The sequence below is a fragment of the Lutjanus erythropterus genome, chromosome 11, assembly GCF_056507025.1.
Source record: "Lutjanus erythropterus isolate fLutEry1 chromosome 11, fLutEry1.hap2, whole genome shotgun sequence".
NCBI classification, from domain to species: Eukaryota; Metazoa; Chordata; class Actinopteri; order Lutjaniformes; family Lutjanidae; genus Lutjanus; species Lutjanus erythropterus.
Window position 1 is genome coordinate 6659162 of NC_139327.1, and position 12647 is coordinate 6671808.

At 37.1% G+C, this 12647-nt stretch overlaps 1 protein-coding gene across 1 annotated transcript in view; it reads left to right on the forward strand.

The window, feature by feature from the left end:
* Positions 1-10793, forward strand: part of sptbn4a (spectrin, beta, non-erythrocytic 4a) — a 47333-nt gene extending 36540 nt beyond the window's left edge. The window contains exons 15-19 of the mRNA XM_084730588.1: positions 671-731; positions 832-1100; positions 2711-2881; positions 3098-3140; positions 6589-10793. Coding sequence (XP_084586714.1) covers positions 671-731; positions 832-1100; positions 2711-2881; positions 3098-3140; positions 6589-6888 — 844 coding nt within the window. The 3' untranslated portion in view covers positions 6889-10793. The remainder of the gene's footprint in view (positions 1-670; positions 732-831; positions 1101-2710; positions 2882-3097; positions 3141-6588) is intronic.
* Positions 10794-12647: the final 1854 nt, after the last annotated feature.

Consider the following 12647-nt stretch of genomic DNA (forward strand, 5'->3'; position numbering starts at 1 on the left):
CTCTCTCCAAAGCAACCAGACTCCTGAAGGAAAAACAGTCATTTTACTTTGCAGAACACAGACGTTGCCGGACTACCAGAGCCTCCATTGGATAATTTGTTTGGATGATTTGTATTCTTGTGTGACTTCAGTTTGTTAAAATGTTAGCTCAGGTTGGCCGAAGTCACATAATAATACAAACAAATTAGCTGATTGAGGTAGAGGTAGTGCAGCAGCTTCCATGTTCTGAGGTGAAATTACTGTTTTTCTTTAAGAAGTCTGCTTGCATTAGAGGAATCAGTATTTGGCTTATATTACAGTGTTTTCCCATCAGAAAATACCTTAAATATATAGTACACTTTTTATTGGGTGGACCTCTTTCTCAGTGAGTAAAATACATGTTTCTGCTGACCTTGTCTACAGTGGTGCATAGCATAGCTTCTGTGCTGGTACGTCTCTTTGTTTCTCCAAAGTTGGGGTGTGCCGACCACCATCTACTGTTGTCACTGCACTGACAATATTGATAAATACCTCACACAGCCCCCCTTCAAATAGTCTGAACTAACCCTTTAACAAAATTTGGCTTTACATTTTGCCTAGTCAGCACTGTCCAGCATGATCCTAATGATTTCTAGGGTCTCATAATGACTGTGTTCACTGTTTGGGTAACTCATGCCTGTTCTCATTGCAGGGAGAAGAGATCTACCATGGCAGAGATTGTAGAACAAGTCCAGGAGAGAGAAGCAGCACATGTAAGTTAGCTTGCATCATAGCTTATATCACAACAGTGTTGTGTATGTTCATTTTTCTTTGTGTCATTGTGTCACACCCTCTTTTTCTTTGCTGTCTCAGGCACGAGGAGAGCCTTATCGGCCTCCTAGCAGCCTCTCAGCACCAGTGACTCGTTTTGATGGACGTCCTCGTGCCCGAGACCGGCCCAAACCAAGGAGGAGGCCCCGTCCAAAAGAGCCTGAGGAGACAAGACGGTCTCGCTCAGCTCCAGCTACTGGTGCCCCAACAACACCTCAGCCACCTTCACACACTGCCCATAATGAAGGCTTCCTCTACCGCAAAAAGGCCACTAACTCTGACCTTGAAGCTCAACAAAGAAGTCCAAACAGGTACAACATTCTTGATTACGGTGACCAGACGACCTGATTTGACTGACTGTTTCAAGCTAGGTGTCTTTAGTCCCAAAAGATATCTGTAAAACACTAAAATATCAGCCTTCACTATCAAATTGTCACAGTTTTAGCCACAATTAAAGAAGCTAGCAGACTAAAAAAGCACGCTCTGCACCCTCGTCCTAATATTTTGCGACTTCAGCTGAAATTAATTGAAATTTGAATAATAAATTTCAAGCGCAATGTTAAAGGCACCTGGACAGTGCATCTCCTGTGATGCGTACATTCTGTTTTGGTTCATATAGGCCCTATAAGCAGCAGCACAATTTGAAAAGACCTGCATGAAAGTGAAGAATATTAGGTATGGTGATCACTAAATAATCTCTAACCAGATACATCAGCTCTGAAACAGCTGTGCCAGATGGCTCAGCAATATAAGTAGACTACATCGGACCTACACTATTTTAGCAATAATGCTAATACAACTCACCTTGTATGTTGTACTGCAGCAACCCTGCTGCAGGGATTTCCTGAACTGAAGGAGAAGCTTTTCTACAGTATGAAGCAGCTGTGGACAGCTGTCAGAATCACACACATTTACTTATGGATCAGTGCAGACCGATTTACTGACTTTCCTGCTTTAAACATGTTAAATGTTATTTCCACATAATTGTCCCTATCTATTGTTTCAATTCATAATAATAGAATTGTATGTATATATATCCTGATGAAAACACGTGTGGTGTGTACATAAGTATACTGGGTTGTGGGGGTTGAAAAAATGGTCACCCTACCCCTGATAAATCATACAATGCACAAAGTTTGCATTTGCCCATTTGGACGGCACATCCTGCCAGCATTCCCCACTGAGTCCCTCCTGAGCGCACCTGAAAACCTCCTTTATCCCAGTGATCCGAAGCTCCTCTGCTAGCAGTGTAGACACCAACACTCCCCTGGTCCAGGTAGACTTGAGTCATCTAATAGGCCTGCTAGCTACATAACTAATGATAGCTATAGTTAGTAACAGTTAGCAGTTATACTCGTGACATGCTGCCTCCTGTTTGTTTGTATGCATTTGCTGGGTGGCTAATTCTTTCATATCACAACTTTAAGACAGTCAGCTGAAAACACTAAAAAGTCAGCCAGCAACAGCAACTCATTTATGCTAATCTGCCAACACTGTTGTCATTTTAATCAGCAAAATTAGTCATCTACTAGAAATGAGAAGCCTGTTTTTGTCTTGTCTACCTCTGACTGGGATCAAGTCCCCACTGTTCCTAAAATTACAAGATTTCCAATAGTAAATCTATCACTGCCATCATTGTAAACTGTATATGTGCCATGCAAGAACAGGAAGCTTGATAGTCATAGCAACAGTAATTAAGGGGTGCAGGGCTGAGCAAACAATTGATTAATTCAAATTAGCATTAAATAAATTTCTAAATCTTTAGTTTGTTGTGTATCTTTGTAATGATTGTATCATACAATATTTATTTTGGTAGAAATAAAAAAATGGAGCAAAAATTACATCCAGTCAGGCCATGTTATATCCAGAAATGTATTTAATCTTAATGTGATCCACTTCATGTGTCATTTTGATTTTACAGCAAGTCCTGGGTGAACGTATACTGTGTGCTTAAAGAGGGACAGCTGACCTTCTACAAGGATGCAAGAAACCACACCACAACGTACAATGAAGAGCCTCCCGTCGACCTTAGTAACTGCTCATTTGATCCTTCAATGGGATACAAGAAGAAGAAAAATGTCTTCATTCTTAAGTAAGAGCTCTGGTATTGTGGCATTTGTGATTTTAAATTGTGATTTTATTAAGCGATTTTCAACGCGTGATTTTTCCTTATAATTGAAACAAGAATTTGCAGACTATCATTTTACTAGACAGTATATGTAATATAGTTATTCAGTACACATGGTTATGAAAGGCACTGCAGTGCATGAGAAACTGACTGACTCCTTGTTGATTTTCTCTGCAACAGACTAAATGATGGAAACAACTTTGCATTCCATGCAAAAGACGAGGTAAGAACATTTATATTAATGTCATTTTTAAGAGAAGTAATATGACAGTATGACATAATCCATTGTCCTTTACTTTAGACCTTCTATACACATTAGAGGTCCATGAGAGACCATACTGCTATAATTTCGGTTTGCCACAGGTATATATCCAGTAATATTAATGGATAGGTCTGGTGACCTGCTTTATATTTTAAGAATATATCATGATCACTACAACAGAGATACAAAATAAATAGAAAATATGTGATAAAGTAACAGAAAAAATAGAAATACAGTTATCAAAACTGTAATACACTGACAGACAAACAAAATAAAGACCAAACCACATACATTAATTAATAAAAACATTACAACCACAAGGTGGCCAATTATAGATAAACAGGTGAGTGTGAGCGTATCACCAAGTCCAATCAGGTTTAAAAAGTAACAGCTTTGTTGATAACAGGAACATTGGTAATGCACCAAATGTGAACTCATACACAGCTGAAAATATTCCCAACCAAAACATATTTTGTCCTGTTTCAGTAAAATAATAATAATAATAATAATAATAATAAGAAGAAGAAGAAGAAGAAGAAGAAGAAGAAGAAGAAGAAGAAGAAGAAGAAGAAGAAGAATTCAGTAGTATATCTGTGAGCCATTTTTAAAGATGTACTTCTTCAGTAGGACCAGTGGGCTTTGGACTTTGAAAACACTGAGCGACAGACTGACACATTGCTGGTTTTGGTGTTTTCATGATATTTGCTGACAATAACAAAAATGTAGAATATCACCAGTCTTATCCTTTGAGTCTTTGAAGAGTGATAACCAAAGAATCTACATGCTGAAAAAATGAATGGACTGAGAACATTTTGTTCAGTTTTCACACCTTTTGATTATCACCTTATGCAAATAAATGTCAGGCAATTCATCAGTTTGTCTATTTTTAATTTCCTTTTTGTATTCCTCTATTGGACTATTAAAACAACACAAGATATGAGCAGAATATACAGCATACTGTCAGTATTTTCAGGCATTTCAACCAAGCATCTTCACCAATTGGTGACCTCATGTAGCAGTGGGAGATAAATCCTGGAATTTTTGTGGTCCAACTGAAATTAAATTACATTTTTGTCTGTTTCAGCAAACGATCATGTGCTGTGTTCTTGTTTGAAAAAAAGATAAATTAAAATGGAGACATTTCTATGTAATATTGTTTGATTTTATGATGGCGCCCCCTAGTTCTGCCTTAATTCGACAGAGTTAATATTGTGCTATAGCCAATAAAATCTTACATAAAGCTGTAATGCCAGCTTTCAGTCAGAGGCAGAGCAGACAGTCAGATTGAGACAGACAGCAGCTGCTACACAACATGAGAGCCACAGACTCTGAACAACCAACATTAACTTTCCAGCTAAAGTCTCCTTCTAATCTAACACACAAACATTCAAACATTAAGGCACTAACTTTAGCTTGCAGGCTACATAACCAATTAGCTTCTTAGCTGCAGCATTTTAAACACCATGTAAACAAACCTGAAATGCACTCTTACAACCTGACAGCTGCTGTCAGTTGATATCAACTGTTTTGTCCTTTAATAAAAACTATTAATAACACATTTAAACTTGACTATAAAAACGAATAATAAATGTGATTTCAGTTGGATTTTGAAGTGTTTCATTCATTGCATTTGCTACTACATTTTACTGAACTACATTTTTGACAGATAGACACTCATTACTTTTCAGATTAAGAATTTACATAAAAATATAAAACAAACGGTAAACTTTGAGAACACAACAGATTGTTACAAAACATCAGTGTGTGGCTGAGAACCTGTAGTGAGCAGTTCCACCAAAGAGACATTTCTCCTCTAATTTCCCCCATTTTTTTTTTTTTTTAAATAACCATTTGAGGCCTAAAGAGTTAAAACTATCTGATATTTACAAAAATTAAAGGATTAGAAAGAAGTAAAAATAAATAAAAGACAAACAGATTTATGAATCAGAACTTAGTTTTTTCTTCCTTCCTCCTGTATTAATCATCTCACGACCCACTGATGTATCAGATCTATGTTGCACTGGGTCGGGAACCACTGCCGTAAACTCCCTGACTGTATATTAACTAGGTAAAACTAGCACCACCTCAAGCAGCTACAACAGTAAAATGCTGTGTAAACATTGATGCCTCTGTATAACTATCCAATAATGTCATTTATAAAAATATATCAGTTAGAGGGGACATTTTGTCACAGAGTGAGTATTTTTACTTTTGATACTTTTAAGTGAAATTTTCTCATAATGCATCTGTGCTTGATAGATATTATTAGAGATATTGAAAGCAGGACTGTTTTTACATTCTTGTTTTGGGGTTTGTACTAAAGGGATAGTTCACTCAAAAATAAAAATTCAGTCATTATCTACTCACCCTCATGCTGATTGAAGGTCAGGTTTATTTTAACACTACTGGAGTTTCACAGGAAAACTGTGTTGCAAAATCTCCCAAACAATTGAAGTAAATGGAGACCTTTCAAATGAAAAAAAAGAAAAAGAAAAAAGTAAGTAAAATGCCTTCATACTGCTCATCTGGTGTCATCCAAGTCTCCTAAAGCCCCAGGGTAAGTAGATAATAACTGAATTTCGTTTTTTGGTGAACTGTCCCTTTAAGAAGATCTGAGCACTTCTTCTACCGCGGTTGATGTCAGTTAAGTTTGAAATCCTCTGATTTAGTAAGTGAAAGTGAACTAAGACAGTGAGAGTGCAGTCCAAAAATGCACCTGCAACACCAGGAAACAAAAGGATCATTATCACAGTATGATGTGAAAACTTTATTGTTATAACAAGATAATTTTCATATTATCACAACATACAAACTTATTATGTTATAACAAGAAACTTCTTGTTATAACAACATACTGTTCATAATCTTATGTCTAAATTTATGTTAGAACTTTAAAACTTGAAATATAATTTATATTGTGACAGAATGGGATATAAATTTTCATTGTTTCATTGGTGTAAAAACTAAACAATACAGTGCTGACTACAGATACAACAATGATTAAGACGGGGACGGGAACAGAATACACAAGGACAGACAGGACAGCAAAAAGACAGAAAAAACTGAATGAATAAATGAATAATGAGGTGTAAACTTTCCCCCTATTTCTCCCTTCTTTTTTTCTCCCTCTTCTTTTAAATGGGGAGATCTAATATGATGGGCATATAGAGAACAATAAAAAGTAAAATATGATCATTTTAATAATAATAAATGAATAACAGTAGTACTGGTAACATTATAATTCATTATAATTATCATCATCAACAGTGTATTGAGGGAGGAAAATAAGGTAAATTATATATAGTTATAAACTAACTGGGGCTCAAATTTGGATCTGTAATGGTGAAATGGTGTAAACATGCAAAAGTGACAGATATTACATGAGAGGTTTTTTTTCTTGTCTCTGTAGGAGGACCTTAAGGCTTGGACTTCAAATATCACCACCTGTATAGCTGAGCACGAGGCCATGGCCAAGTGGGACAAGCCAGGCACCTCATCGATGGACCCCGACCACTCTGAGAGGAAGGAGAAGTCGGAGGGGGACGCGGACGCCAGGTCAGAGAGGTCTGAGCTCGCCGAGGGGGAGGAGAGGTCTGAGAAGGAGAGGTCAGAGAAAGGGGATGGCTCGGAGAAGTTAGACACATCAGAAATCGCCGACAAAATGGAGGGCGGGGCGGGGGGCTCCAGCACGTCCGGAAAGAGCAAATGAGGAGCCCCCCCCTACCTTTTTTTGTGTTTTAACATTACTCACTGACTAAAGGCGTAGGAGGCGGTGGGTGGGAGGGACGGATGGAGAGCATGTGCAGCTAGGTTTGCAGATCCTCAGTCACAGAGCTGGAACACGCTGAGGCCGCGGTCCTTGGACTGACTATTGTTACTGTGACAGACAAATCTCTCAGCCCCTCCCCTTCACCCAGGCAATACATCAGTGCTTGCATTGTGCCACCTGCTGGTAGATAGGAGGTCGGCCCAGACAGACAGACAGACACGCAGACAGACAGACAGACAGACCGACAGAGACAGACAGACTCCAACAACAAGTGGTCCCAGGAATTAGCCACTGTCACGTCCCATTGTTGATCGTTTAATCTCTTGGATTCACAGCATCTTTCTGTATGTATCTTTGACTGATAATATGCTCTGTCCAGCTAGACAAACCCGAGAAGTGGTGAATGAAATGTTTCACAATATTAAAAAAAAAAAAAGAAAAACAGTTTTTTGAAGCAATATACTTTTTTTATTTCTTCTCTTTGTTGAAGAGAGAAAAAGGGAAAAGGAAACAAGAAATAATTGCAAATGCTAACTCTATGATTTGTCACATCCACATAAAGCTTACTCCAGGCAGTTGTGCACCTTAGACACTTGACACATCTGTATACTAATCATAATGACATTTAATCCCATCACACGGCTAGCTTTGAATCATCTTAATATAATGGAATGCTGGTGTTACCCACCTGACTTCATTGGTGTCAATGAATACACATTTCTACAGTTTATTTTCAGTTTTTATTATTATTATTATTATTATTATTATTATTATTATTATTGTTGTTGTTATTATTATTTGTCCACAATGATCCATGTCAAGAAAAGAGCTTTCCATCAAATTCTAATCCATCAATCCGAGGTGTGTTCAAAGTGGCAACGCTCTAAAGCCTATGTGGCACAATGCCTTTGTATACATGACAAAAATCAGAACATTGCATGAAATAGTCTATTAGTGCACCTGTTAAACTTGCCTTTATTTTTATGTTCTTGAAATAATTTGGGCAGTATTGGAATTGCAATAATTTAATGTGAGTGTGGGAGGGAAATGGATTTAGATTTTTATCACGGTCCATTCCTCAAAATCCAGAGGTAAGTTTGACAAAGTAGGGTGAGTGTCTTCTATCCACAGTAAGCATGAGAAGAAAGTTTTTTTTTTGTTTTTTTTTTGACAGAGAAGTGACTACTCCTTGATCTGTAACATGAATTAAGAAGCCAGATGGCCCCTCTGCTGTTTGTACTGTATTACTGCAATTTATTTTCCACTGAATGTACTGACTTCAGCTGTGAAATGTTCAGTCACCACCAGAGTTTGTGGTGCCCCAAAAATTGTAAACCCCCCTGAAGCAGTTTCACTGAGAGTTATCCTCTCTGTACCCTGTGTCTTTCATTTGAAGCTCAAACTGATTAGAAACTCTTCATCAAAGGCAAGTTAAATGTAAAACTGTCATGATCCAAGTCATGAATTGTATATACCTATCTTTGTATGTATACCAATAAATCCTGTGCTCTAATAAAACAATACTCTGAACTGAAAATGGGTAAAACTAAAACATTTGTATTAATCCACAAATAAAAACAATCATCACTCAAATATATTAATGTTTATTACAATTAGGAGTCACTACTAAATATCATAGTGTATATACGTACACCAGTATCTAGTTGTATGAAACACCTTTTACCAGGGAAGAGCAGCAGGACATACTGTAGGTATGCTTGTTGTATTTTTATATGCCTATATTTATTCATATCAGAGTCAGGAGTTGCCCCGCAGCCCCAATAAGAACTTGTTATAATAATAATAATAGCAGATTGAGTAGTCAGTGTGTCTGTGAGAGGTGTGCTAAATTTATATATTAACAGACAAGATAAAAAACATCAACTAGCCTGGGCAGTTCAGTACATGCTGCTCTGGATTATCTAATTATTGGTGACTAAAGTGAAGTGCAGTATGCTGTGATCACAGAGATGAACATGCATTACTCCATTTATTGTTTGTCATGTGTGTCGATTATTTTTACATATGTAAGTACAATTTAATGTCAGTCAAATGTAGCCATTTTGATTCATTCAGTAGGAAGAGGGGGAAACACAGACAGCAGCTGTATTCAGATGTACTTTTCCATTTCCCATCCTATCAAACCGCACCTCAAATATGTAAAAAATAATGACTAATTAACAGTCTTCCTTTCTATAAAAACACCAAAAGTATATCTCAGATGCAGCAGCGGTGTTTGAATTCACTGACTTGAGGACTGTAGTGACAGTCTGCTGCATCTGTCTGTGCTACTGCAGCCTTCAAATTAGCCGAACAAGAATAGATAAGCTATGTTACGATGTGAATGTTATTTTCATTTGTCAGTCACCGTTTTGTTTTTTTTACATAAGTGCCATGTAGTCATGCTGAGTTTGCCGAAAACAGTGGTTCAGGAGAGGAAAAAAAACGATTGGTTCTCGGAACAGTTTGACTTGACACTCATCAGGCAGTGAGCCTGTCATTGCAATACACCTTTTTATCATTGAAAATAGGAGCTATAGTATTTTCATGTGGCTGTAATTGATCCATTGCTCATGGCAGATATTTAGCCCTGCGTCACCATGTGCGTTTTAAGTGTTTGCTTCCCATCACTTTTATGAAACACACAGGGGGACTTTTTTTTTCCACTATGTTATAACAGTAACAGTCAAAAGTTAAAATAGGCAACATAACCGTGACTGAAGAAAAAAAAATATTGTGCAAACTTTGTTTCCTTCATTGATGGTCTTACAAGTGTGTATGTCTTTGTTACTTTACATTACAACTTGCTGCTATGACATTAAATAAACCTCCAAACTTGCTGATGCAAACCTGACGTGGAATTGATGTGGACACACATGCTGGTCACACACACACACACACACACGCACGCACACAGACACCTGATGGAAATAGTTTTTGGTTCTCTTCTCAATCGCACATTCTTGAGACTAACAACCTTTACTGCAGCTCTCTCAGTATCCATGAGTTTGAAGGTGAGGACTCCAGCTGTAAAGACTCTCATCATGAGTTAGCGTTAGCACTGATTAGCACCGACTGCACACAAACAGCTCCATATACTCTATGCTAAAGCCTTGGTGCTTCCAGCCTTATGGAACACACTCTGGAGGTCATACATAAGATATAATAGGGACTTACAGTAGAGTATGACATTGATATGTAAAACACACTCATTAAAATGATGAAAATATCTTTTTTATAAACATCAGTGTGTTCTGTCACATAAGCGCCCCCTGGAGTTAGAGCTGAACTAGCCTTCATACTGACCCTACTGCAGGACTGAACCATTGGTGGAAATCAACTGAAGGGCTGGTATATTTTCCAAACTGTGTCCATGTCAAGGGGTTATTATCTAAATGCTTCAGATCCCTCCCGCTTGCTTCTGTACATACAGTAACAACACAAACATTTTTATGCTGTATTTATGGCTTTCTTATAGCAACTGACGAAAATGCTGAATCTCATCCGAGCTACGTACGTGCACTTTTAAATCAAATGTGAGTGGACATGTGAATAATTTATGTGAGTAAAAATAAAAGGTTTCATGCAACTTTTGTTTTGCACTAAAAGTACAGCCCCATGCACAGTGTGAGACAGTAGTGGTGATGCAGGGTCTATTCTATAATAAAACACAAAAACATACATACATGTATACAGTATTGCACAAATTCTGCACAACTTGATGTATGTTTTAAGAATGTACATTTTAATTATGATTTGTTTATTGAATTGAATAACATCTGCCAATATCTGTCTGTGGAAATATGAAATATGGTATTGTCTCATAAAATCTGTTCATCCCTTGATTTTGCCATTGTCTTTTTTCTCCTCTGTAGGTTTGTGTCGTGGCCAGTGACAGATACTTTATAATGTTACAGTGAGGAAAATATCCTTTGCAAACTGAGAGGAATCTTAATGTACTACAGATGAATTATTGTTGTGCTTTAATTGTCTGACAGACGGCACTCCGGGAGACATGAGGGAAAAATGAGAGGAGGAATTTTTTTATTATTATTTGGTTTGGACTGACTTTATTCTAAACGTTTCAATTTTATAACTGATATTTCATCTTTATTTTTAACATTTCAACTTTATTCTCAACATTTTGACTTTTTTTTTTTTTTTTAACATTTTGACATTCTTGACATTTCTACTTTCTTCTCAACATTCAGACTTTATTCTTAAGTTTTCGACTTTATTCACTACATTTTGATTTTTTTCTTAAGTTTTCGACTTTATTCTTGGCATTTCAACTTTATTTTCAACTTTTACTCTCAACATTTCAACTACATTCTCAAAATGCCAGATTTTTTTAAAAAATCATAATTTTTTTCCCCTTATTCCCTGGCCCTAATTGTATTTTGTATGACTGCACTATAACTATAACAACAGTTTTTGACCAAGATACATGTTGATATACAGTATTTTGCCAGAGTCTCATCATTTGCAGTTACACTGTATCCAGAATTACCCAAAGCAGTGCTACAAATAAAGCCATGTCATAAAATAATTGTTAAAAGACCAAATACTATCACATGCAAATATCTGCAGCTGTCCTAAATCCTGAAGGAGATATGATTACTTTTCTGCTAGTTTGATGAAATGCTTTTACTTGACCAAACTGAGACAAAATTTGCATCTCTTGGTAAAACCTGTGTTAACAGGACTGATTTCCTGCTCTTAGACAGATAAATGTAGGCCCAGATTTAAAGTAGAATTTACACTTAGGCTTCATGTGGAGTTGTGCTCTGTCATTACATTAACATCATAATCTTTTCACAGTTTACTACACAAGATTCTGTACATTTCTGTCAGCTTTATTAGCTACAATTCAGCCCAACCATGAGGGAAAAAAAACAATGTTTACCTTGTACAGGAGTCTGAAAATAAACACTACAGAATCAATGCAAATGTAATCAATACACATGGTAGGACAGATTATGTGATCTGTTGGTGCACTTTGCAGAGAAATGTTGGATCTGAGGAGAAATTATAGACTGGGTTCTACCTGCCTGTCTAATTTCAAAGGTCAGCCATGGAGTCAAATCACAGAAGTCAGAAATCTTTCTAATGTGACTGTCTCATACATTTAATGAATCCCACTCTGTTTCAGAGCAGTCTCAGACTGGAGGACAGTCCCTCTGCTCTGGCATTAAATGCACATGGCACTGTTGACTCAGAATGAATGTTAAGATATTCCATATGTGTTTGGACCTCAAGCTTTACCGCTGTCCTGTCTGTGCTTCATGACTGAAGTGGTGAGAGTGATATCGCCCATCCTCAGGTGAGAGAGCAGGAGGAGCAGAGTTCAAAGAGAATATTCTTCAGCTGTCAGTTCTTAGCCAAAGGACACTGTACTGTAGGAGAGGTGGCAGTGATATGTAAGACAGTGGGATGATACGTAGAAAAAAGATGTGTGCTGAAATTCTGAGGATCTGCCTTTGTGTTGTTTTTGCCTGTAACAGCCACATTGGTGCACAAACTGAGCATATACATACATACATACATTCTATAATAAACACATGCACATTTCTTCACTGCAAGCATTTTTGACTTCAATTATTAAAAATCAGCTACTGTGAATTTCAACTTTAAACATGCTGAGTTTGCTGAAAGCATCAATACATGCAAAACTGCATGTAAACATTAAGATTTTGATA